Source organism: Sapajus apella, unplaced genomic scaffold, assembly GCF_009761245.1.
Source record: "Sapajus apella isolate SASKATOON/1434 unplaced genomic scaffold, GSC_monkey_1.0 scaffold144, whole genome shotgun sequence".
NCBI lineage: Eukaryota > Metazoa > Chordata > Mammalia > Primates > Cebidae > Sapajus > Sapajus apella.
Genome location: NW_022437084.1, coordinates 1,610,345 through 1,635,710, shown reverse-complemented (window position 1 = coordinate 1,635,710; position 25,366 = coordinate 1,610,345). Strand labels below are relative to the sequence as shown.

The window sequence follows — 25,366 nt, the reverse complement described above, 5'->3', positions numbered from 1 at the left end:
CTCAGTTCTAGTCTCTCTCTCAGTCTGGGTGTGTGGGATGTTTCTCTCTCCCCCACTCTGTTTCCCTTTCTTTTTTGTCCCTTCTCTCCAGGTATCTTTCTATCTGCTGTGAGGGTGTGTGTGTGTGTCTGCCTGTCACGGAGAGTAGGAGAGGATGTCTCAGTCCCTCTTTCTTACTGGGGGTCACAGAGCTCACTGTCCAGCCTTCTATCCATCTCTGGCCCCACCCCAGTGCAGGGCTCCTGATTCTCTTCAGCCTGACACTCTTTCCAGTTAACTGCAAGGCGGTGCACCTGAGTCTGGTGGTGTCCTGCCTGGTGACCTCCTACCTGTGCTGGCACGCCAGCAACCTGATGCTGCCTGCCGGTGAGGGCGAGGCCTCGGAGGTGGACAGGGCCTTGGGGGAAGCGGGTAGGGCCTAGGGTTGGACTCAGAGTCCAGCGGTACTCCTAGCCTGCTCCCCCAGGAGCCGTGTCCTACCTAATCCAAGTGGGCATGTGGAGCAGAGGGCAACCCTTGAACGCACGGCAGCTGAGCTGTCGTGGGTGGGCCTTGCAGCAGGGCACTGAGAGGTGCACATCCAAACAGCAGAACTCAGACACAGACTCTGAGCACAGCCTGGGCCTGCCCATTTCATGCACCCTCGAGGACGAGACCACGAGCCTCTTCAAGGAATAGCCCCCGAGCTCCTCAGAACACTGACCAGTAGCCCTGGCCAGATGCCAGGCCAACCCCTTCAGCATGGCCACGCCCCTGATATTAGACCTCCCCTGAGGCCCCACCTCTTGAGATCAGGCCATGCCCTATGAGGGGACTGGTAGCAAACTCTGACCCTCTCTCTAGGACCCGTCCTTTGCTGCTTTGTCCCTGCCCAATGGGTCCTCACAGTACCCGCACCCCAGAACTCCAATACCCCTTCCCATTCTGCAGACACTTGTCCAGTGTCCCATGAAGCTCAGCAGTGTGGCTATGTTGTGTGGCCCTGCCCCTGGTGCCCAGTCTTCGCAGGCCACACCCTGAAGCCACTCTCCACCCCCTCAGCCAGGGTGGTCTGCCTCAAACTTCTTTCCCAGAGTTCGAGCCTCAGCTCCAACGTTCACTCTTGTCCCCCATGCGGACATGGCACTGCCCAGCATTTGGTGCAACTCCGCCCTTCTGCGGAATGGGCCCCTCCCTGGGAGGGCATGGCTTGCAATAACATCCCTCTGTACCTTTCCTGGCTCCCCCGCCGCAATAAAACGTAGACACTTGCTAACCTCTCAGCCTCGGACCCTCCATTGTCCCCCACCTCCAAACCAGGGCAGGGTCCATCCTAGCAAGAGTGAACTGGTCTGGTGTCCCTGACTTGCCCTTTGGAATCTGAGCCTTTCCCTGCCTGTTTGTCTGCACCTGTTACAGCCCCTTCCTTTCCCCACCTGCTGGTGACCTCAGACCTCCAGGCACAGAATTGGGACAGCTGGGGTGGCCCCAGCCTCAGCCACATGGGTCCAGGTGCACCATATCTGGAAAGACAAATGATGCTAGAACGTGACACGCATTTGATGCACATTCAGTTTTACTGGGGGTAGGTGACAGGGCTGGGCATTCAGGAGTTGTCCGCTATGGTGTCCTTGATCCACTTCATATATGATAGCACTCTCACGAAGACAGAAGGCTTATTGGGGCTGCCACAAGGGACGTATCCCCATGATGTGATACCTTGGAGCACGCCGTCACAGGTCAGTGGGCCCCCTGAGTCACCCTGGGAGGTGGAAGGGGAGAGTGACAAAGGTGTGTGGGGCCCAGTTCTGCCTGGGGAGCCTCAGCTCTCAGAAAGGGCCTCCAGTGCCCGCTTCCAGAGGAAGGTGGGCAGGGATTCCCATAGAGGGGCCAGGGGCTCCAGTTCTGGCCAAGGAGGAAGGGACTTCAGGGTCCAACTCCTGCGTATGTGGCAGGGTCCAGGAGGACAGTCCCTGCAGACAGGTCAGTGGGAGGAGGGGCAGGCCATCACAGAGGTCACCTCTCTGACTCAACAGTAACTGCGTTACTGGGAGGAACGGTGAACTCTGGTGTCGGGGGGGTGAGATGCAGTTGTACCTGAATGGGCAGGGGAAGGGAGGGGAGCTGGGGCACTGATGGGGCGGGAGGCTACAGCTAGCTGGGAAGCAGTGAAGCAGATGCCCGGTTAGTTCTCAGAAGCCAGTTCAGAGGCTGAGTCCCCTCCCCCAGCCCTTCTAGACTCTGGGGGCAGGACTGGCTCACCACACAGGTATCTTGGCCATCTTCCAGGGGTCCGGCACACAGCATGAACTCTGTCACATTCTGGGTGTGGGCTTTGTCGCACTCATCATTAGGCAGGATTTTGAGGTCCACACACTGAAGAACATCTGGAAATGAGACTAGGAACCCGGGAGAAAAAGGGCTGCAGCCAGACCACACCTGGTTCCCTGGCCCTTTCTCCCTCCGACTCAGGCACCCCCAGCCCCACCTTGGCCTGCACAGTCTGCCCCCACATACACTTCTCTGGTTCGATGCTGCCCCAGCCGGAGGCCAAACAGGTGCTCCCAACTTCGACGCCCTCGGTGGGCAACTCCACGACCTTCACAGCATCTGTGATCTGGACAGGCTCCTTCAGCTGGAGCAGCATGAGATCATGGCTGTAGTCCTCGCCTGGGAGGCGGGTGGGGTTCTTCAGGAGGCTCATGTTGAAGTCAGGGTGTGGGAAGCTCTCAATGACAAGAACAAACTGGGCTGTGTCTTCATCCTCAAACAAGTCATGGCGACCCAGCCAGAGCTGGTAATGGCTAGGGAAAGATGGGAGTCGAAGGATGAGGAGGCAGACAGGGGAAAGGAAGACGGGGCAGGGGAGCATGGGGGAGGGTCCCCAAAGAGGGAAAGAGAAAGAGAAAAACGTGGGCGGGCAGAGACAGAGGAAGAAAGATATGGAGAAATACAGACATCAAGTGGCAAGATGAAGGAGTTTGACAGTGCAAAGGGCAAATGCAGAGACAGAGTGAAAAAGAGCTCAGAAGGACAGAGAGGTGAGAGGCGGAGGGAGGGCAGTGAGAAAGAAACAGCGAGAGCAAAACAGAGGCCCCTGAGAAGGGGAAAAGACAGGGACAGCGAGAAACAGGCCCAGGGGAGAGGGAGGAAGAGGGAACAGACCCGGAAGGGAGCGAGAAGCAGACAAATGAAAAAGGGCTCGGGAAGTCAGAGCGAGAACTAGAAACAGAGGCAGAGAGGAAGGAGGGGTGACCGAGTGTGGGAGAGAAAAGGGAGGGAGGCCCTGGGGGAGGGTGGGGGCAGGTGGGGAGGAGGGAAGGCCTGAGAGCAGCTCAGCTGCAGCTGGGGCTGTGGTGCAGGCTCCCCAGGGGCAGATGGCCTGGGCTAAAGTCCAAGGTTGAGGCCCCCTTCCCTCCCCAGCACCCTCCCCGCCTTTCTTACCCCCGCTTCTCCTTCCTGCTCCCTCAGTTCCTCACCCAACTCCTGCTGAAACCAGCCTTCCCTGTGTCTCCCCAGACTGGAGGGATGTCCTGTGGGGGGCTGGGCAGAGGGAGAGGTGCCCCCTCCCAGACACACACGTTGGGGATAAAGCCCTTCCTTTGTTCTTGGGCCTCCCTTAGGCCCATCTGGGTGTGTGTTTAGTAGGGATAGGGGAGTGGTGAGGTAGAGACCCAGAGAGAGGAATGAGCAGAGAGCTGGAGGGTGGGGATCAGTGACAGAGATGCCACAGAGAGACCCAGAGGCAGAGACAGGGGAGGCACAGAGACAAGGAGACAGAGAAGAGAGAGGGAGATAGAGACTAAAACACAGGCACACAGACACACAAGCAGAGCCAGATCTCAAGAGACCCAGCAAGACCCGGGCAGCCTTGGGGAGGGAGATCCAGCCCAGCTCTGCCTCCCCATGGGAACTGCCTGCCTCTCTGCCTCAGCCCCCCAGTCTTGCCTGAGGTTATCCAAGAGGAATGCCACTGGCCTCTCAATCCTGTGGCAGCATAGACGCCCTCCTCCCAGACCCCAGGCCCCTACTCACTCGCTGATGCAATGGGCAGCTGTGAGCACCCACTGGGGGTGCACCAGGACGCCCCCGCACTGGAAGGTGCTGTAATGGTACAGAGCCGCCTGCCAGGGTTGGGAATGCGGCTTACACTCCCAGCCTCCCACAATCCGGGACTGAATCGGGGGCACAGCACCTGCAGAGGTGGTACTGGGTCAGGGAGGGCAGGGTTGGTAGGAGAGGCCAGGGACGAGGCTAGGAGAGGGAACTGGGCTGTGGGTTTGAAGGGACATTGTGGGTAGAGGACCAGGGCTGGAGGTCTGGGGACACGGGCAACGGGTGTTGGGAAGGGCTGGGTCTCTAGACCCTTCCCTGGGCTTTTGGGGTGGCGTCTGGACCTGGTGGGGAGATTTCATGCTCTGACAGCAGAGCAGCCTCCAGGGATTAGGGCAGGAGACAGGAGGCAATGTCAGGAGCAGACACTGTGTTGGGTGTCCGGTCACTTGGGCTAGGGGCTGGGAGGTGATGGGTTAGGAGAGTGGAAAGGGATTCTGGAAACCAGGGATCAAGGCGCCAAGGATGAGAGAGGATCAGAGGCTTGCTGAAGAATGTGGAGGGCTAAGGGGCTCCCAGGCTAGGGGAACACGACCTGGGTTGGGCTTTTGGGGTTCAGAAAAAGATGCCACTTTAGGGAACCGGATCTGAGAGGTCAAGAACAGCATCTAGATTGAGGAGTTTGGGGGTGATATGGGGTCCCTACACCGGGGTTGGAAGGGGCCAGCTCAGCTGGGAGAGTTAGATTTCAGGTCTTCTTGGTTAAAGGGTAAAAGAAAGGGCCATGGTTAAGGCTAGGGGTGGGTTCTGAAAAGTTTTGGGATCCTTCCTGTGAACCAGGAATGGCAACCTGAGAACAGAGTTGGGGTCAGGACTGGGAAGGGACTCGGGGGCTGGGGGGTGGAGGTGAGTGACAGTCCTTCTGGGACAGGGTGACAGATGGGATCTTTGTTTTTTATGGGGTTGGGGTTCATAGTCTGAGGGTACTGGAGGGATGTGGGGTCCTCTTGAAGGCAGTCCCAGGATAGAATTGGAAAAGTGGTCAAAGCAGGTGCCTAGCAGCTTCGGGAATGGAATGCAGGACCCACTTGATGTGAGGTTGTAGAATCACATACTGGTGGACTTGGGGGAGGCCAGGGCAGAAGGTCTGGCTGAGAAGGCATTCAGGATCTTTGGGGTGGGGTTCTAGAAAACCAGAGCTGTGCAGGAATGATTCAGGTGGAGAAGGGCTGGGGCCTGGGGCGGAATGGAAATTCCCCAAGGGAAGGAGCACATGGTGGGAGGGTGAGGGTGTTTTTCCTGGGAGGGCTGGGGGTGCTGAGTGGGTAGGAACATTTGCAGAGTCCCCCCCCATACCAGATGGGGGAATCCCACATGCCAATTTGGGAAGCAGGGTTGGCTGGTGAAATTTGGGGGAGCTGGGAGGACTGGGGGGACCAGATGTCAGAGTCTGAATGACACAGTTGAGAGCTGACAGCTGGATGAAAAAAGTCACTGGAATGTGGCGGGATTTGTAGACTGAGGAGCCAAATGGATAGCCACAGAGAACTAGTGGGTAGAAGGGGATGATCAAGGGTCCTGTGGGGTTGGGGAAGCCCATGGGAGATCTGGGTCCTCCAGAGAGAGACAGAGATGGCCCGGAATCTGCCTCTTTGGTAAAGTAGTGGGACAGGGAATTGACTAGGGAAGAGGAGAAAGTACTGAGGCTTCCTGGGAGGAGCAGGGATCTGGTGTGGGAGTGAGGACTGTGACAACATGGAGGGGCTGGGGTGGAATTTTAGAGTGGGCCCGTACAAGATAGATAAGAGCCCGGGTATCCCAGACCCGGGTGGACTGTGGGCTGGAGGGACGATGATGGAGTGTTGGAGGGGAAGGGCTTATCCGGGGGGGGTGGTGAGGGTGTAAGAAAATCAGGGCCCACTCCCCCTCCCGCATCCCCCACTGTCTCACCAGTCCCCCCCAGGGACAGGGCGAGGCACAGGACCAGGAACCACATGGTGACAGATGTGTGCAGGGCCCGGCAGGTGGAGGAGCTGGGGAACCTCCCTGGGGAGCCTTTTAAAAGCCCTTATCCCCTCAGAGCCCCACCCATGCCCTGCTGGCACCCAGATGTTGGCCAAGGCCCTTCCCCTGTTGCCTGGGGGCTGGACAACCCCCCCTTTTCTGAAGAGCTGCAGACTGGAGGGAGAACCAGCACCTGTGCCGCAGGCCCTGGATCACGCTGGATGCATTCCTGGGGCTGAAGCCAGATGGGGCAGGGCCTGTGAGGCAAGGGGGACTGAGGGGAAGCAGAAACAGGAGGGTAGAGGAATCAGTGACCCTCCTACAAAGCCCCGTATGCCTAAGTTCCAATTAAGGCCCTGCACCCCAAGACCTGGTGCCCTCAAATAGCAGTTAGGGCTTTGATTCCCTGCACCACTCAGAGCCAAGATACCAGCATTTCAGCTGCCAGCTCCCCCCGAAATATAAGCCTTGGCCTTCAGAATGCCCTAGTTCTTGCACTCCCAGACCCAGGACCTAGGTCCCCAAAGTGACTGTTCCTTTCATAATAAAATTTTGGGGTATACACCACCACATTTCTAGTGCCTCCAGATCGAGGAATGTGAAGTTTCAGGGGTCTCCCAGGGTAAATTCTTTAGCATTACAAAACCCAATGTCCCTCCCAAACAATGCTGGGGTCCCAGTGAGCCACCCACTTCTTGTACCAGTTATGGGTGCTCAATGTCCTGCCCTCCAAAGCCCCAGAGATCTGACAGTCTTTCCTCCCAGGTCAAGATCAGGCTAACCACAGATTCCATTGACCACCCCCCATTCCACCAATACAATATTTAGGTCTCAAGAGCCAGGTTCATGTAATTCAACATTCAGCGACCTTGAACATCACATTTTGTGGTCGCTGAAGACAATTAGGAATTAGATTTCTGCAGCCTCAGTGGTAAACCCATAGGCTTCCAACATGTTGTCTTGGCTTTTTGGTAAAATCAAAGCAGCTCAGAGTTCCAGCCTCTGCTGTATATCAGGAACCTGGCTAAGAAAAGGACAGTATTTGCCTTTTTGCCATGGCTACCAGGAATCCCAGAACTAAATCTTTTTTTTTTGTTTTTTTTTTTTTTGAGATGGAGTCTTGCTCTGTCACCAGGCTGGAGTGCAGTGGCGTGATCTTGGCTCACTACAACTCTTGCCTCCCAGGTTCAAGCAATCCTCCCATGTCACCCTATCAAGTAGCTAGGATTACAGGCATGTGCCACCATGCCCAGCTAATTTTTTGTATTTTTAGTAAAGATGGGGTTTCACCATGTTGGCCAGGCTAGTCTTGAACTCCTGACCTCAAGTGATCTTCCCTCCTTGGCCTCCCAAAGTGCTGGGATTACAGGCATGAGCCACCGTGCCCAGACCTAAATCTTTTTTTTTTTTTTTTTTTTTTTTTGAGTTGCAGTCTCGCTCTGCTGCCCAGTCTGGAGTGCAATTGTGAGATCTTGGCTCACTGCAACCTCTGCCTCCTGGGTTCAAGAGATTCTCCTGCCTCAGCCTCCAGAGAAGCTGAGATTATAGGCACCCACCACAGCACCTGGCTAATTTTTGTATCTTTAGTAGAGACGGGGTTTCAGCATGTTGATCAGGCTGGTCTCAAAACACCTGACCTTGTGATCTGGCTGCCTTGGCCTCCCAAAGTGCTGGGATTACAGGCGTGAGCCACCGTGCCAAGCCCATACCTAAATCTTAAAGAAAAAGCCATTTTGGGTAATCTAATGTCTGCTAGGTCCTTTAACTGGGATCCAGAGATAGAGGGTATTACTCAGTGCCAGACACTATTTTAATCAGTTCAGACAAATCATCTCATTTAATCCTCACAACAGCTCTTTGAAGTCAGCAATAAGATGTTTTCATTTTACAGATGGGGAAACCAAGGCCAAGTGAGATTAAGTCTCTTGTTGAAGATCACATGGCTGGTCGTGTGTGTTGAATGAATGGTGCCTTGCTTCAGGCCATTTCTCCTCACCCAGGGATCAGGGTGGTGGGTGAAAGGAGCAGTGTACAGTGTCTCTGGGTTTCTCTTTAACCCCAGAATGAAGTCACAGAAATTCCTGCAGAGAAACTTGGATCAGCGCTTTGTTATCTTGGCATTAAACGGGTGACCTTGAGTGCCAGCTTTGTCCTCAGGTGGGACAAGTCCTTGGCTAACATCTGGGCCTTGGATAAGGTCTTGGGGGATGGCTCCATTCTGTTCCATGTCAAGTGGGGCTGCTGGCCAGCTGCGGGGGCTTCTGCTCAGTCAGGGGCACAGGTGATAGGCCAGAATAGTCAGTTCCTCTTCATGGTCTCCCTGATCCATTTCACGTAGCGGCAGACTTTGGTATAGACACCAGGCTTGGTAGTATTGTCGCAAGGGACGTCACCCCAGGACACAATGCCCTGTAGGACGCCCCCACAGACCAGGGGTCCTCCGGAGTCACCCTGTGGGGAAAAGAGGGGGTCCCAGGTTGAGTGAAACCTCCTGGATTCAGTGCATTCATCCTCATCCTAATCACCATTTGCAGTCTCACCCCAAACCCAAGCCATCCCCATCCCAGGGAACCCCAACCCACCTCAACTCAATACAGCCCAGTTTATCTCAAATGGAGCCAACCCAACCCCAACTTCAATTCAACACAGCTCAATGCAACTCACCCAACCTATGTCCAGTCTCACACCCATGAACCCCAATGCAGCTGAACTAAGCTAAATCCAGCTCAGCCGACATCCTCACCATTCAGAATCAAACCAAACCCATGCCTATCTCACAACCCAATCCCAATCTTCATGCCTTCTGCATTCCAAACAAAATCTACGCCATCCCAATTCAACTCTCACATATTTCCCACCCAAAATCAAACCAAACCATTCCCATTCTCAACCTCAACCCATGCCATCCCAAACCAACTATAACATTATCTACCTCAAACAATGCAATCCCCACCTATATAACCCCAACTCCAACCTCACCCCTATTCTAACTTTTCTTCCTACTCCATCTCCAAGTCTAACCCTAGCATCTTCTCTGGCCCAAAGCAAAGAAAATCCAACCCCATCCCCACTCCCACACCTGTCCCCACCCCTCTTTCTCTGCCTGATGGCCCCGCTGGGCTCTGACCTCACAGGATTCCGCGCCTCTGCCGTTTGCGCCTGCACACATCATGGTGTTCGTCAGGCGCCCTGGGTAGTTCTTGTCACAAGATGCGTCGGAGATAATGCTGATGTTGGCACAATGCAACGTATCTGGGAGACTCACTGGGGAGGACAGTGTACTTGGAGCAGATCCATAAATTCTGGCCCTTGTCCCCTCCGCCCAAGAGCCCTGGAGCATAGGATTCCTTGAGGCCTCGTATCCAGCTCCATTCTTTCACGCACCTTGTGACTGGGGGCTCCCTGTGGTCCCAGGCTCGTTGTGGGACACCAGGCCCCAGCCAGACACCACACAGGCCTCCCCCGGGTGGGGGCAACGCGTGGGTAGCACCACGGGGCGCACCTGGGGGGTCAGGCGTGCGGGCTGGACTAGACGCAGCAACATGATGTCATGGCGGTGGCTGCGCGCTTCGTAGCGCGGGTGTGGGATGACCCGAGACGCGGTCCTTAGTTGCTCTGGGCCATCGCGCTTGCGCAGGTTGTGCTCGCCCAGGCGCACTCTCATGAAGCTGCGCGGGTGAATGGTTTTCCCGCCAGTTGGGGGCAGGCCAGTGGTTACCCGCAAGTAGAGGACAGAAGGATCAAAGAGTAGGCAGGCCGAGGTCCCCAGACCCTTTTGGAATCTCGACATCCCATGACCTTTACCCAAGAGCCTGAAGCCAATGGTTCCAGCCCCTGCTCCTCAGGGACCAAGGATTCTGAAGTCAGGCACACTCCTAGAACTCGACCCCCTTCAACTACTCCCAGCCCCATCCTGGGCTCTCCCCAAATCCAGGATTCTTAGATTCCTAGAACTGAGGCTCAAAAGCTGGAACTAGTCTTCTTCCTCCCTCAGATATCTAAGGTTTTGAAACATACACTCCCTCTCACCCAGGGGTTTGACATCCAGCCTCCTCGTCCATCAGAACCCAGGAGTTCTGGCGTCTGCCTCTGTCTTCCCCCCAATTCTAGGAGCTCTTCCCCCAACCAGGCTCCCTCAGGACCCTGAGCCCTGCCTTCATACCGGCTTTGGCAGTGGGCCGCAGACAGCACCCAGTGTGGGGAGATGAGGGAAGCGCCACAGTTAAAGCGACCACGCTCGTAGAGGGCCACTTGCCATGGCTGGGAGTGGGGTGCACACTCCTCACCTTCCAGCAACTTGTCACCATCCTGGGCTGCTGGGAGAAGGGATAGAGGGTGCCTGAGGACAGGGACCTTTGCATTGCCTCCTACACATTCCTTGCACCCTGCACTAACTACTATATGCCTATGCTTTCCCCTAACTTCTCAAGATACCCTGTTCTGTTTTTTTGTTTTGTTTTGTTTTGTTTTTTTTTGTTTTTTTTGAGATGGAGTCTCACTTTGTTGCCCAGGCTGGAGTGCAGTGGCACCACCTCAGGTCACTGTAACCTCCGCCTCCCAGGTTCAAGTGATCTTCCTGCCTCAACCTCCTGAGTAGCTGGAATTACAAGCGCCCGCCACCACACCTGGCTAATTTTGGTATTTTTAGTAGAGATGGGATTGCACCACATTGGCCAGACTGGTCTCGAATTCCTGACCTCACATGATCTGCCCGCCTCAGTCTCCCAAAGCGCTGGGATTACAGCTGTAAGCCGCTATGCTCCACCTGTCCTATTGTTTATTTACAACTGCTGCCTGTTTTCTCCAAAACTCTAGCGCCCACTCCATTTGCTATAAGACTGGGAGAGAGAGGAAGGGGAACAGACCAGAGGGCAAGAAGTCCTCTGTGGTTGCGGGTGGAGACGGGGACACTGGATATAGGTTTAGACAGATGGTCACTTGAAACCAGTCATTCAAGGTCACCAAATTGTCACAGACATCAAACAGGATGTGGTCATACTCAGTATGTATGACACAGCCTTGGCCCCAGAGTCTGGACATGTCAGCGACATTCAGTGTGCAGTATGAGTCCCAGATGTGGCCATACAAGGTCATAGACATGCATGCATGCACATCCAGCTTCCAAACCCAGCTACAAATACGGACAGGACTGGGAGATGAAATTCACTTGCATGCACATGGGTTGCAGCTGCAAGAATCACAGCACAGGCCAGGTGCGATGGCTCACGCCTCTAATCCTAGCACTTCAGGAGGCTGAGGCGGATGGATCACCTGAGGTTGGAGTTTGAGTCCAGTCTGGCCAACATGGTGAAACCCTGTCTCTACTAAAAATACAAAAAATGAGTTGGGTATGGTGGCAAGCACCTGTAGTCCCAGCTTCTTGGGAGACTAAGGCAGGAGAATCACTTAAACCCGGGAGGTGGGGGTTGCAGTGAGCCAAGATCATGCCACTGCACTCCAGCCTGGGCAACAAGAATGAAACTCCATCTCAAAAAAAAAAAAAAAAAAAGAATCACAGCACAGATGTTCATATATGTATATGAATACAGATGGTTGAGACATGAATACACACACACACACAGAATTGGTTATGGTTCAGAACTAGACTCATCATCTCTAGTGGGAGTCTTGGCACCCAGTGTCACAGATACTTGCATACAGGGTCTGGACAAAGAAGGGGTCCTTATACCTGGGTTCAAATGTACGAGCTGTGAAACTTTGAGCAAATTATTTGACCTCTCTGTGCCTCTGTTTCCTCATCTGTAAGTGAGGATTGTTGTAAGGATGAGGTAGGAATGTGCATTCATGTGTGCATGTATGGTGAGTGATACCTAGCCCATTGTAGCTACTTAATACATATTAGTTGTTTTTTTTACAAAGGACACCTGGATTTATTCATAGGGACATACATGTGAATATTCAGGTCCATCCTGAAGATGGCCAAAGTAAGTCAGACATCTGCACAGACCTACACATAATAAATAGGGGTAAAACTATGATTCACCCACGAGCCATTTTGTAGAGTTAGAGCTGCAGACACAAACCCAGAGGGCCAACACTCAGATGTGGACTTGCTGTCCGGGGCTGGGCATTCAAGGTCAAAGACATGCAGCTGGAGCCACAGGCAGCTGGTCAGGACATATTTATCCATCTCTAGATCAGCCCCCAAGCCAGATCTGTGGAGTTCAAGGTCACCAATTGGGTTTCACATATGGGGATCTAGTTCACACATGTGAAGAGGATGTGAACATACAGGGCCTTGTATACCCACTGCACACGTGTGTGTACACACACACGCAGACACACAGACACACACACACACACACACACACACACACACACACACACAGAATTGGACATGCTCAAGGGCATAATGAGAGGCATTCAAGGTCCAGGACCCTCTCCACTGGGCAATGTGGATGTGTCCCCTTAAGGTTGAAGCCATGCACACCCCCACCCACACAGGAGTAGGATTTGCACAGCCAGACTACATGCTCACACTCTGCCCATCACAGTCAGGAACTGGGCCAAAGGCCCCGGTGAGACCAGGAAAATGCGGATGTGGTGGACAAGGGGCTTAACAAAGGAAGGGTGAGGTCGTCCTGTGAAGGGCGGAGGGTGGGGCTGAACAGCTGGGCACCGAGGCTGCACCTGGCCAGTCCAAGCCAGAGGAAGGTGGAGGCCCCAGCTGGGTGCAGCAGGCAGGCAGGAGGCAGGGAGGTGAGTGCACAGAGAGAGCCGGAGGGGAGGCTGGAGGCGTGGGAGTCTGAGGGGCCCCCAAGAGTGAGGGTCATTTGTGGCAGAGCATTAATGAAAGTCCACCCCCGCAATGTCTCCAGAGGAGAGGAGGCATCAGGTTACAATTAATTTCTCAGTGTGTGGTGGCTGAGTTCAGTCTGGAGTTTGCCTGCCGCCCAGGGTGACCTTGACCTTGTGTCCGCCCCTCTGGGAGCCACAGCCCCTTCCCTTGTCACATGAGGTCAGTGGTGCCCACCTCACATAGACATCATGTGTAAGCTTGAAGCACCGTGTGCGGCTTACACACTGGAGAGGGCACTACCTGGGCCAGGCTTGTGCTTGTGCCTCACACGCAACCACATTTAATCCCCTCAAAGACCCTGTGAGAGTCAGGGAGTGTCAGGCGTGAGACTCAAACTGGAGTCTGTCTGTGCTCCTGGACTCTCAGCACCTGTCTAATGCTTATTGTGTATATTAACTCCGTTATGCTATTGAGACCTCACTGTTGTCTTAAGTGGGTGCTGTCATATAGAGAAGGCACTTGAAACCCAGAGAGGTGAAGCAGTTCCTTTGAGGACACACAGCAAGGAAGTGGCTGCCCTAGGATTCAGCTCAGGTTTGTGTAACCCCAGGACCGTGTTCCTTGTCATGGGCAGTGAGAGGCCCCGGGACAGCATGGTGACTCCAGAGCAGCACCAGGCCCTGATGATGAGGACTTAGGAACATTGGCACAGGTGGAGGTGGAGGGTGAAGGAAGGATTTTTAGTGGTCTCTGGGTGAGGTAGGGGCTGGCAGATCACTGAGACCAGACATGCTTGGGGAGGGGGCACCTGCTCCCACAGACCTAACCCTCACCTGGGGCCACCTCACCTGTGGATGCCAGCAGGAAGGAGAGAGGGAGGAGAAGCCACATTGTGGAGGAGGGCCCAGGGTTCCCCTGCAGTCTGGGGAGGAGTGAGAGAATCCAGGTGAGGCAGGACTCTTGTGCCTCCACCAGTATCCCTCCAGACACAGACTTATCCCACCCACTGTTAATACATTTCTTCCGACTAGCAGTGTCCCTTTCTCCCAACATCACTCTGTGCTTCCTTCTGGGTCCCCCATCTCTGGAGGGTTTACTCTTCCTCTAGGCACTGGGATAGACCACGGTCCCCGCTTCCCTGTGTATCAGTCCCCAGCTCCCTGCCACCAGCCGCTGGATCTCTCTCCATCACCAGGGACCACTATTCAAATCTCTTATCTGGCCTTTTGGGTCCCTCTCCAGTTCCATCCCCTCCACTGGCCTGTCCCCGGACGATGACCCCAAAGGATCTTTCTATATCTGGAGTTGACTGTGCCCCTCCCCTTCTTACCACCCTTTGTGGATCCTCAGTACCCCCAGGATAAAGTCCCCCCTTCAGCCTCACTTTCTTTTTTCTTTCTTTGTTTCTTCTTCTTTCCTTGTTTTTGAGATGGAGTCTGGCTGTGTTTCCCAGGTTAGAGTGCAGTGGTGCAATCCCAGCTTACTGCAATCTCCACCTCCTGGGTTCAAGCGATTCTCCTGCCTCAGCCTCCCAAATAGCTGGGATTACAGGCATGCACCACCATGTCTGGATAATTTTTTGTATTTTTAGTAGAGATGGGGTTTCACTGTGTTGGCCATGCTGGTCTTGAACTCCTCACCTCAAGAGATCCACCTGCCTCAGCCTCCAGAAGTGTTAGGACTACAGAAGTGAGCCACCGTGCCTGGCCCATCAGCCTCACTTTCAAGGACAACAGTGGCTTCTTCCCTTCCAGCCCCTCTGCCTGTGTCTCCCATGACCTTGTCTTAGGCGCAGCCAATGCTGCCATTTTCCTCCTGCCATTTTATGCTCAGGCTCTTCCTCCCACCAGGTATCCGATATCATTCCCTTCCAGCCCCACTTGAGGCCTTTTCTGACCTCCCCTGACCCTCAGTGGTGTCTGCCTCCCCTACTAGACTGGCAGCTCCCTAAGGAGCTGGTCAGAGTCCACTCTGGGTCTCCAATACTGCAGTGCCCAGCCCATGGGAGGCCTCAGGAAGCTTTGGGAGTGAATTAGAGTCCTTCTTCCCCATATCTTCCAAATTTGTCTTTGTCCTCCATAGCTCTGTCCCCACATCTTCTGGGAGGCCCCAACACCTAACAGGTGTCTCCCTGAATGCCACAGCACCCATTTTGCCTCCATTACTTGCAGATGCCCCATACTTGCTGAGGTCTTGCCTGTTCTTTTCCTGATCTGGGGGCCTTGAAGATGGGGCTCAGGTCAGGTCCTTTCTGTGTCCTCAGCACTGCCCTGCCTGGGGCCTGGCACACAGGAGGCCTCGGGGAGGTTGTGCTGAACTGACTTGAACCCGTGATCACTCCTATGTTCTTGGCTCTGGTACAAACGCTTCAGGGACGTCCTCTCGATCCACTCCACCCCCTCCCTCCCTACCACTGCAGCTCCTTCTAGCCACTTCAGGACATTTTCTTGGTTCAGGTTCAGTTTGGGGCATTGGTGAAGGACACATGGATCCACCCATGCCCTTGACACTCAGTTCTCCCAGGGTGGCTGCCGTTTCCCCTTGAGACCAGAGCACAGTGAATCTCCCCTTTACCCTTCCCTCCAGTCTTGTCTCAAAGCTCTCACCTCTTCCAGATCCTCCAGCAGTGTCTAGGGCAGCTTGGGTGCCAGAAGAAAGGGAGCAGGCAACAGGATGCCTGAATTTATAAGCTCCCAGCCCCAGCTGGGTCTGGGGGTGCAGTGGTGTAGGGTGGGGTGGGAGGTGACTGAGAGTCAGGTTTACAGGCAGAGACGCCTTGGTGGCTGGTGGGGTGGGGGACTTGGCTTAATGAGCATTTATTAGGTTGAAGCTGTTGTCTGAGTCTACAAGGAAGAATTCTCCAGTAGAGGCAGTTCCTCAAGGGGGAGGGGACAGAAGGACAGAAACAGAAATTAGAAGGAGATCAAAAGACAGAGCCTGGAATTTGGGGTCTGGAGTGTGGAAACTGGATCCTAGAGTAATTGTTCTTGGGATTGGGGCAGGGTTCTGGATCCCATGTTCTGGATCTGGATCTTTGGTTCTGGATCTGGGTCTTGGGTTCTGGATTTGGGGATCTTGAGTTGGAGATTAATGACCTGCAGCCTGGAGTGTGCATTTCAAAGTCTGAGTTCTTGGGCCTGGGGTCTGGAATCTGGATCCTGGAGTCTGGTCTTTGAGTGACAGATCTTGAACCTGGATTCTGGATCCTGGGGCATTCAAATCTAGAATCCACAGTAGGAGCCTGGAATCTGGTATTTGGAATCTGGCACTTGAGGCTGGAAACCTTTGCACCTGCTATAAGAAGCCTGGGGCCTAGAGTACAAATGATAGATTTTGGATTTTGAATTTTGGGGTCTGGATTCTTTTTTTTTTTTTTTTTTTTAGACGGGGTTTTGCTTTTGTCACCCAGGCTGGAGTGCAATGGTTTGATCTTAGCTCACTGCAACCTCCGCCTCCCCGGTTCAATCTATTCTACTGCCTCAGCCTTCTGAGTAGCTGTGATTACAGGTGCCTGCCACCACACCCAGCTAATTTTCGTATTTTTGGTAGAGATGGGTTTTCACCATGTTGGCCAGGCTGGTGTCGAACTCCTTACCCCAAGTGATACACCCGCCTCAGCTTCCCAAATTGCTGGGATTTCAGGCATGAGCCACCTGCGCCCAGCTTGGGGTCTGGATTCTACAGGGTGGATTTAGGCTTTGAGCCTTCAGGGGTAGACTTTGGAGCATAAAGTCTGGAGTTTCAAATCTGCGTTGTCCGTTTAAAAGCTGGACTGCGGCTGGGCACAGTGGCTCATGCCTTTGGGAGGCCGAGGTAGAAGGATTGCTGTAACTTAAGCGTTCGAGACCAGCCTGGGAACATAGCAAGACCTCATCTCTACTAAAAATCTAAATACATAAATAAATAAAATTTTAAAAGTCTGGTTTGAGAGGCAGGGACCTGGCTTTTGTGATTCTGAGATTGCTAGAATCTTGACTCTACAGTCTGAATTGAGAGTCTGAGAGCCTAGGGTCTATATTCTGGTCCTGTAGTCTTATTTCTGGGTTCTAAAGCTTGAAATCTGGATTCTGCATTCCAGAAGCTGGAGCTCGTCACTGAGATGACCCAAGGCTTTAGGTATTTGAGGCTGGATGTCTCAAAACCCCAGAGGGCCCCAAGCAGTTGTCTAGAGTCTATTTTGGCTTAACTAATGAGGAGGTCCGGAGACAGGAGGGATTCACCTCAGGCCACCCAGTGAAGGATGGGGCCTGTTGTAATTGTGGTCTCTCCAAGTGTGGAAAGCCATCATCTTTATGGGAGGGAGTCAGTTGGGATTCAGCCATTCAAGAACTATAGGCCCCAAGAATTTCTAGAATATGACTTTCAGATTCTAGAAGCACAGGCCCTAAGATATTCTGGTAGTCTAGAACACTATGGAATGTGAGATTTTAGAATAGTCTAGAACCACAGAGCTCCAAACACTCTAGAACCTTAGAGCATTGGGCATTCTGGAGTTCCCAGAAACCTTATGCATTCTAGAATGTAGGGTCTCCAGACATTCTGCAAGCCTAGACCTGCAGACATAATGGATCCCCAGGCTGGAAGCTATTCTAGAATGCCTACGTCCCTTTGCCTAGCTCCCCACAGATTCATGCTCCAAGTCTGTGGGCCTCATCCTGGGTCACCGCTTCAGCTGAGCAGCCCCTGTTGATGGAATGCGGCTGCAGGGCACTCCCTGTGCTAAGCACTCTCCTTGTAGGATCTCACTCAGGCTCCAGGCAGCCGTGTGAGGTGGTTATGTTAATAACCTTATGGCTTCCTGCTGAATATGGAGGAAACTAAGGCCCAGACAGGGGCAGCACAAGCGAGACTCCTGCAGAAGCGAGAGGCCACGCAGGAGAGGAATCAGTTTTCTGGAACCCCCGGTTGGCCTTTTTAAGGCCACCCCTACAGCCGCCTCCCTCTGTAGGGGTGCGGTGGTGACTAGGGGAAGGAGCTGAGTCCCTAGGGCTTCCTCGGTGCCGGGTCTGTGCTAAGCGCTTTCCGTCACGATCGCACGTGCTACTCTTCCTAACCAGCCTAGGCAGGTTCTGATAAAGTACTCCTGATAGAGACAGGGACACTGAGGTTGCTTCCGCCATGCCGCGCGTGGAGCCCAGGCGGGCATCTGGTTTGCGCAGGGCTCCTGCCGCCCCGCCCCCACGCGGTGATGTTAGAGCCCCGCCCCCGCCCACAGTGCCCGGCTCAGGTCCGCGTGATCGCTGTCCTCCTGGACGTGTTGGCGGACGTCCTTCAACTCCGCCACGGCCTGAGTCCCACCTCTGCCTGGCTCTCCTCCTCCTGAGAACACTCCCTGGGAGTCTTTTTTTTTTGAGACGGAGTTTCGCTCTTGTTACCCAGGCTGGAGTGCAATGGGGCGATCTCGGCTCACCGCAACCTCCGCCTCCTGGCTTCAGGCAATTCTCCTGCCTCGGCCTCCTGAGTAGGTGGGATTACAGGCACACGCCACCATGCCCAGCTAATTTTTTGTAGTTTTTAGTAGAAACGGGGTTTCACCATGTTGACCAGGATGGTCTTGATCTCTTGACCTCGTGATCCACCCGCCTCGGCCTCCCAAAGTGCTGGGATTACAGGCGTGAACCACCGCGCCCGGCCCCTGGGAGTCTTTTATCAACTCCCGTGGTTTAACCACCAACCACTGAACTCCAGCTGACCCTGAACTCCAGCTTGGGCAGCCACCTGCTCCTGGGCGCCCCCTGCTCCAATGTCCCTAGAACCCCCTCACTCACCGAGTCCCAACTCATTGCTCTATTTTCCCAAACCCTCCTTCCCTGTTCTTCCACGTTCCCCATCTCAGAGGCAGCGTCACCGCCCACCCAGTTATTTGGCCGGACGCCCTTGGCACTGACATTGCCCCATCTCTCCCCTTGTTCCCTGTAGCTCATCGGTCCCCAGCCTTGTCCTTTCGGCCCCTGCCTCTCTCTGCCCTGTGCTCTCCTCTCTGTCCCCTTGCCTTGGCTCCAGCTCAGATGTCCTCCTCTCTCTCTGGACCCTCGCCCCTCCTGTCCAGTAGGACAGCCTCCTCCTTCCCTCCTGTGGGTCACCACGTGGCCCCAGAGGGTCTCTGCACTTGGAGTTCACCCCACCCCTCCCCTGCTCACAGCCTTCCCTTGCAGCTCCCCAACACCCCTGGGCAAGGTCCCACAAACTTCTCAGCCTGCAGTTTGAAGTCCTTTGGGACTCCCCCGCTGGAAGAAGCCTCCCCTTAAGTCTCGGGGGGACTGCAGACTGCCCACCTCGGGTAGGGAACTGGACTCCTGGTTCCCTCAAGGGTCTCCCCACCAGGTGCTGGCCCTCCTGTAACTAGTCTGTTCCTTCTGGAATCAGACAAGCTGCTGTTGTCAGGGCACTGGCTCTGGATTCAGACAGCCTGGGCGCAGATCCCTGTTCCACTACTTACTATTTTGGGAGACCCTGGTAAGTCTCTTTTCTTCTCTGTGCCTCAGTTTCTTATCCCTAAAATCAGAAGATCCCCTCATAGAGTTTTTCAAGGAGTAATGACTTAGTTTGTGTTAGGAGCTCAGAGCATAAAGTAAATTATGCCGATTCATTCAATCCACATTTTACACATGAACAGACAGGAGCGCGGGGGCCATTGGTCAAGGTCACCCAGGCTGCAGAAGTGGAATTGAGAATGGATCTTGAGGTCCTGGTGCTCGCTATGAGAAGCGTCAGCTCTCTGGGTGTCAGGAGCTCATCTGCGAAGGGGTCTTCTGTTGGGGTGCAGTGGGAATGGGAGGGACCTCACAGGGGTTGGATGAGGTCATACTCATGGAGCAGGCATGCAAATCATAAAATCAGGCTGAAGCTTGCAAGACTGGTTAACACGAACATGATTCAGACGTGGCCGCTGGAGCCAGGTGTCCTGGGTTTGAGTTCTGCCTCTGTCCCAGAACTCTGCACACCCTCAGGCAAAGCAAGTCACTTAGCATCTCTGTGCCCCAGCTGCCTCATCTATAAAGTGGGGGTAATAATTCCTCCTCTCTCTTCTGTAGGAGTGTTTTGAGGTATTCATGCTTGAAATCTGTGCCTGGCACTCATTATCTGTCTGCTATTCCCCTTGAGAACTGTACGCTGGGGAGGGAGTCACGTGGGGTCTTTCTCAGATGACAGTTGGGCAGGAGCAGATTTGGGACTGGAAGAAGCAACTGTGTGTTGGGTTTTTTTGTTTGTTTGTTTGTTTTTGTTTTTGTTTTTGACAGAGTCTCGCTCCTGTCACCCAGGCTGGAGTGCAGTGGCACAATCACAGCTCACTGCAACAGATTCTCCTGCCTCAGTCTCCCAAGTAGCTAGGATTACAGGCACCTACCACCACGCCTGGCTAGTTTTTGTATTTTTAGTAGAGATGGGGGGTTTCATTATTTTGGCCAGGCTGATCTTGAACTCCTGACCTCAAGTGATCCACCCACTTCAGCCTCCCAAAGTGTTAGGATTACAGGCGTAAGCCACCATGCCCAGACAGAAGCCACTGTTTTGATTTCCCAGATGTGTCATCTTTTTCGGAATCCCTGTGACCCCTTTATCAAGACTCCTGTTTTACAGATTGGGGAACTGAGGCCCAGGGAGAGGAAATGTATGTGTGATGTCAAGCAAAGAGAATGCCACACACAGACTAGTTCTTCTCTGAGACTTTATTTCCTGGGCTGTGCTGGGGGGAAGCTGGAAGGAAGGAGGTAGAAAAACTCGAATCTTCTCTTTTGTCCAGGGAGGGCCCTCCCGATAGGTGGCGCCAATTGTGTGTTTGCTCCTGGATCTGAGAAAGGAGGGGCTGGGACCCAGACTCCTGGGCCCGAGAGAGGAAACACTGGGAGCCTGGACTCCTGGGTCTGAAGGAGGAGGGGCTGGAATCTGGACTCCTGAGTCTGAGTGAGGAGAGGGCTGCAGACCCAGACTCCTAGGTCTGAGGGAGGTGAGACCTGGACTCCTAGGTCTGAGGAAGAAGGGCCTGGGGGATCTGAGGAGGGGCTGGGAACTTGGACTCCTGAGTCTGAGAGAGGAGGGGCTGGGGGTTCTGAGGGAGGAGGAGGCTTGGAGCCTGGACTCCTTGAGGGAGAAGGGCCTGGGGGATCTGCGGGAGGAGGGGCTGGGGACTCAGACTCCTGGCTCTGACAGAGAAGAGGCTGGGGACCAGGACTCCTGGGTCTCAGGGAGGAGGGACTGGGGTCCGGAACTCTTGGCTCTGAAGGAGGAGGGGCTGGGGGGTCTGAGGGAGAAGGGAGCTGGGGAGACATGTGTCTTCTCCCTGTGGTGACTGCTGCTCACTTTCCCCATATCTGTTTCTGCTCCCCTCTCCCTGTGATACTATCAGCTTCTTTTAGTTTTCATTATTTAGAGTTGGGGTCTTGCTCTGCTGCCCAGGCTGGAGTGCAGTGGTATGATCACAGCTCACTGCTACCTCAAATTTCTGGGCTTAAATGATCCTCTGGCATCAGCCTCCCAAGTAGCTGGGACTACAGGTGTGTGCCACGGTGCCCTGCTAATTTTTGTTTTTTTTGTAGAGATGGGGTCTTGATATGTTGCCCAGGCTGAGATTGTTTGTAAAATGTCATCATGGGGCTGGGTGCAGTGCCTCATGCCTGTAATCTCAGCCCTTTGGGAGGCTGAGGTGGGCGGATCACAAGGTCAGGAGTTCGAGATCAGCTGAGCCAACATGGTGAAACCCCATCTGTACTAAAAATACAAAAATTAGCCTGGCATGGTGGTGCATGCCTGTAATCCTAGCTATTCAGTAGGTTAAGGCAGGAGAATTGCTTGAACCCGGGAGGCAGAGGTTGCAGTGAGCTGAGTTGGGCCACTGTATTCCAGCCGGGGGACAGACTGAGACTCTGTCTCAGGAAAAAAAAAAAAAAAAAAAAAAGTCATCATGGAACACCCTGCCTTCCAGTGCGGGAATGCTAGCTGTGGTATTACAAGAATGATGTTTATTGCAGAACTATTCCCAATAGCAAAGATTTGGAAGCACCTTAAGTGTCCATCAACAGATGAAGGGATACAGAAAATGTGGTGCATATACACCATGGAGTACTATTCAGCCATAACAAAGAGTGAGAGCTTGTCATTTGCAACATGGATGGAACTGGAGGTCATGATGTTCGGTGCAGTAAGTCAGGTACAGAAGACAGAGTTCATATGTTCTCATTTATTTGTGGGAGCTAAAAATTAAAACAATTGAGTTACCGGGCATGGTGGCTCATGCCTGTAATCCCAGCACTTTGGGAGGCTGAGGCGGGTGGATCACTTGAGCTCAGGAGTTCAAGACCAGCCTGGCCAACATGGTGAAACCCCATCTCTACTAAAAATACAAAAAATTAGTTGGGCATGGTGGTGTGCACCTGTAGTCCCAGCTAGTTGGGAGACTGAAGCAGAAGAATCACTTGAACCTGGGAGGTAGAAGTTGCAGTGAGCCGAGATTGTGCCACTGCACTCCTGCCTGGGTGACAGAGGGAGACTCTGTCTCAACAACAACAACAACAACAAAAGAGGCAGACAGACAGGGACAGTGAGAAACAGACTGGGGAAGAGGAGGGGAGAAAGAACAGAACCAGGAAGGGAGTGAGAAATAGACAAATGAGGCTGGGTGCGGTGGCGCACGCTTGTGGTTCCAGCTACTCTGAAGGCTGAGGTGGGAGGATTGCCTGAGGCCAGGAGTTCGAGACCAGCCTGAGCAGCATAGTGAGACTCTGTCTCTACAAACAAACAAACAAAAATTAGCTGGGCATGGTAGCACATGCCTGTAGTCCCAGCTACTCAGGAGACTGAGGCAGGAGGATTACTTAAAACCAGGAATTCAAGGTTACAGTGAGCTCTTATTGTGCTGCTGTACAGCAGCCTGGGCAACAGAGTGAGACTGTCCCTAAAATGAAAGAAAAAACAAAAAAGCAAACTGAGGTCGGGCATGGTAGCTCATGCCTGTAATCCCAGCACTTTGGGAGACTGAGGCTGGTCAATCACTTGAGGTCAGGAGTTCGAGACTAGGCTGGCCAACGTGGTCCCTACTAAAAATACAAAAATTGGCCGGGCGCGGTGGCTCAAGTCTGTAATCCCAGCACTTTGGGAGGCCGAGGAGGGTGGATCACGAGGTCAAGAGATCGAGACCATCCTGGTCAACATGGTGAAACCCCGTCTCTACTAAAAATACGAAAACATTAGCTGGGCATGGTGGCGTGTGCCTGTAATCCCAGCTACTGAGGAGGTTGAGGCAGGAGAATTGCCTGAACCCAGGAGGCGGAGGTTGCAGTGAGCCGAGATCGCGCCATTGCACTCCAGCCTGGGTAACAAGAGCGAAACTCCGTCTCAAAAAAAAAAAAAAAAAAGAAAAATACAAAAATTAGCCAGGTGTGGCGGTGTGTGCCTGTAGTCCCAGCTACTCAAGAGACTGAGGGAGGAGAATCGCTTGAACCTGGGGTGGGGTGGAGGTTGCAGTGAGCTGAGATCACACCACTGCGCTCCAGGCTGGGTGAGAGAGTGAGACTCCATCTCCCCTCTCGCAAAAAAAAGCAAACTGCGGCTAGGGTTTTGCATCCCAGACCAAATGCCTGCACTCTGAGTGCCTGGTTGGGTGGAGCTCTAGTGAGGTGGAATGGTGGACAAGGGCTTTAGCCAAGGAAGCCTGAGATTATCTTGTGGGGAAGCATCGACAGTGTGAACAGGATGGAGCTGCGGGGCAATTATCCATGGCTCTCTTACCTTTCTGCCTGTCTCCTGAAAAAGGTATTAGTCGGCCGGGCGTGGTGGCTCAAGCCTGTAATCCCAGCACTTTGGGAGGCCGAGGTGGGTGGATCACGAGGTCAAGAGATCGAGACCATCCTGGTCAACATGGTGAAACCCTGTCTCTACTAAAAATACAAAAAATTAGCTGGGCATGGTGGCGCGTGCCTGTAATCCCAGCTACTCAGGAGGCTGAGGCAGGAGAATTGCCTGAACCCAGGAGGCGGAGGTTGCGGTGAGCCGAGATCGCGCCATTGCACTCCAGCCTGGGTAACATGAGTGAAACTCCGTCTCAAAAAAAAAAAAAGAAAAAGGTATTAGTCACTTTTTAGTTCTGGATTGTCTTTTTACAGATGTTTCTCTAGGGCATCAGAGCATGTTTGTTTACTGTCTTAGATAACAAAGATAATGTCCTTCTATAACAGATTTATTTATTGGCCATTTATGTATGATCCTTCCAGGGCAGGTGGACCAGTAGCCCAAGATAGCAAAGATAATATCTCACTGAGTTCCAAATTTGGGCCGATTTCCTTGCATCTCCCTTATAAGATAGAGGATTTCTAAACACATGAAAACACAGGTTCCCCAGCATTGATACAAACCACTGTGTGCACAGCATCCACCTGAGCCACTCTGATCATCCCCGTAGGACCTAGGGGCAAGGTGAGCCCATGAGAACACAAACCTCATGCTGCCTGCTGTGCCATGAGTAAAAAAGTTCTTTGTCTTTGACCCAGGAGTCTTTGTGAGTTCTGCCAGTGGTTTCACTGGATACAAAATTCTTGGCTGATAATTGTTTTTTTTTTTTTTTAAGGAGTCTAAATACAGGACCCAAATCCCTTCTAGGTGGTAGGGTCTTTGCTGAGAAATCTGCTGTTAATCTAATAGGTTTTCCTTTATAGGTTACCTGATGCTATTGCCTCACAGATCTTAAGATTCTTTCCTTCATCTTGACTTTGGATAACCTGATGACTATGTGCCTAGGTGGTCATCTATTTGCAATGAATTTCCCAGGTGTTCTTTGAGCTTCTTGTATTTGGATATCTAGATCTAGCAAGGCCAAGGAAGTTTTCCTCGATTTTTCCCTCAAATATGTTTTCCAAACTTTTAGATTTCTCTTATTCCTTGGGAACATGAATTACTCTTAGGTTGGTCGTTTAACATAATCCCAAACTTCTTGGAGGTCTTGTTCAGTTTTTTAAAATTGTTTTTCTTTGTCTTTGTTGGATTGGGTTAATTCAAAAGCCTTCTCTTTGAGCTCTGTTCTTTCTTCTACTTGTTTGATTCTATTGCTGAGAATTTCCAGTGTATTTTGCATTTCTCTAAGTGTGTCCTTCATTTCCAGAAGTTGTTACTGTTTTTTATTTATGCTATCTATTTATCTGGAGATTTTTCTGTCCATATCCTGTAACACTTTTAAAATTTATTTATTTATTTATTTTCTTCTTTTTTTTTTTTTTTTTGGAGACAGAGTCTTGCTCTGTTGCCCAGGCTGGAGTCCAGTGGCACAATCTCAGCTCACTGCAATCTCCATCTCCCAGGTTCAAGCAATTCTCTGCCTCAGTCTCCTGAGTAGCTGGGATTACGGGCACCTGCCACCATGCCCAGCTAATTTTTGTATTTTTAGTAGAGACAGGGTTTCACCATCTTGGCCATGCTGGTCTTGAACTCCTGACCTCGTGATCCAACCCCCCCGCCCCCACCCCTCAGCCTCCCAAAGTACTGGGATTACAGGCGTGAGCCACTGTGCCCGGCCAACAGTGATCTTTATGTTAGATCTCCTTTGTCCTATACATTTATTCTTTTCTAGTTCTTCTAAACTCT

The 25,366-nt window shown here is 52.9% G+C and overlaps 3 protein-coding genes across 6 annotated transcripts in view; 1 reads left to right on the top strand and 2 right to left on the bottom strand.

The window, feature by feature from the left end:
• The window catches only part of LOC116540803 (kallikrein-2-like), a 70,310-nt gene that overhangs the window by 5,105 nt on the left and 39,839 nt on the right, over positions 1–25,366 (top strand). The window lies entirely within an intron of this gene.
• KLK1 (kallikrein 1) lies at positions 1,538–6,114 on the bottom strand. 2 transcript variants are annotated; one of them, XM_032264543.1, is made up of 5 exons: positions 5,983–6,114; positions 4,015–4,174; positions 2,497–2,783; positions 2,242–2,378; positions 1,538–1,741 (listed from the first exon to the last, which is right to left on the bottom strand). In XM_032264543.1, the coding sequence occupies exons 1-5, from the start codon at positions 6,026–6,028 to the stop codon at positions 1,586–1,588; spliced, it is 786 nt and encodes a 261-aa protein (XP_032120434.1). In that variant the 5' UTR covers positions 6,029–6,114; the 3' UTR covers positions 1,538–1,585. The 2 variants fall into 2 exon arrangements, with proteins under 2 accessions (XP_032120434.1, XP_032120435.1); XM_032264544.1 differs by lacking the exon at positions 1,538–1,741 and adding an exon at positions 1,748–2,137.
• Positions 7,829–11,076, bottom strand: KLK15 (kallikrein related peptidase 15). Its single transcript, XM_032264526.1, has 5 exons — positions 10,902–11,076; positions 10,199–10,349; positions 9,421–9,704; positions 9,164–9,300; positions 7,829–8,487 (listed from the first exon to the last, which is right to left on the bottom strand). The coding sequence occupies exons 1-5, from the start codon at positions 11,074–11,076 to the stop codon at positions 8,335–8,337; spliced, it is 900 nt and encodes a 299-aa protein (XP_032120417.1). The 3' UTR covers positions 7,829–8,334.

Excerpts from the sequence above, each read along its gene's own strand:
- KLK1 (XM_032264543.1), bottom strand. The coding sequence starts at position 6,028 with ATGTGGTTCCTGGTCCTGTGCCTCGCCCTGTCCCTGGGGGGGACTG. Across the intron at positions 4,175-5,982 it reads CCTGTCCCTGGGGGGGACTG|GTGCTGTGCCCCCGATTCAG; the intron begins GTGAGACAGTGG and ends CCACCTCTGCAG. Across the intron at positions 2,379-2,496 it reads CAGCATCGAACCAGAGAAGT|TCTCATTTCCAGATGTTCTT; the intron begins GTATGTGGGGGC and ends CCGGGTTCCTAG.
- KLK15 (XM_032264526.1), bottom strand. The coding sequence starts at position 11,076 with ATGTCCAGACTCTGGGGCCAAGGCTGTGTCATACATACTGAGTATGAC. Across the intron at positions 10,350-10,901 it reads AGAGGACTTCTTGCCCTCTG|CCCAGGATGGTGACAAGTTG; the intron begins GTCTGTTCCCCT and ends TTCTCCCAGCAG. Across the intron at positions 8,488-9,163 it reads GAGGCGCGGAATCCTGTGAG|GGTGACTCCGGAGGACCCCT; the intron begins GTCAGAGCCCAG and ends TTTTCCCCACAG.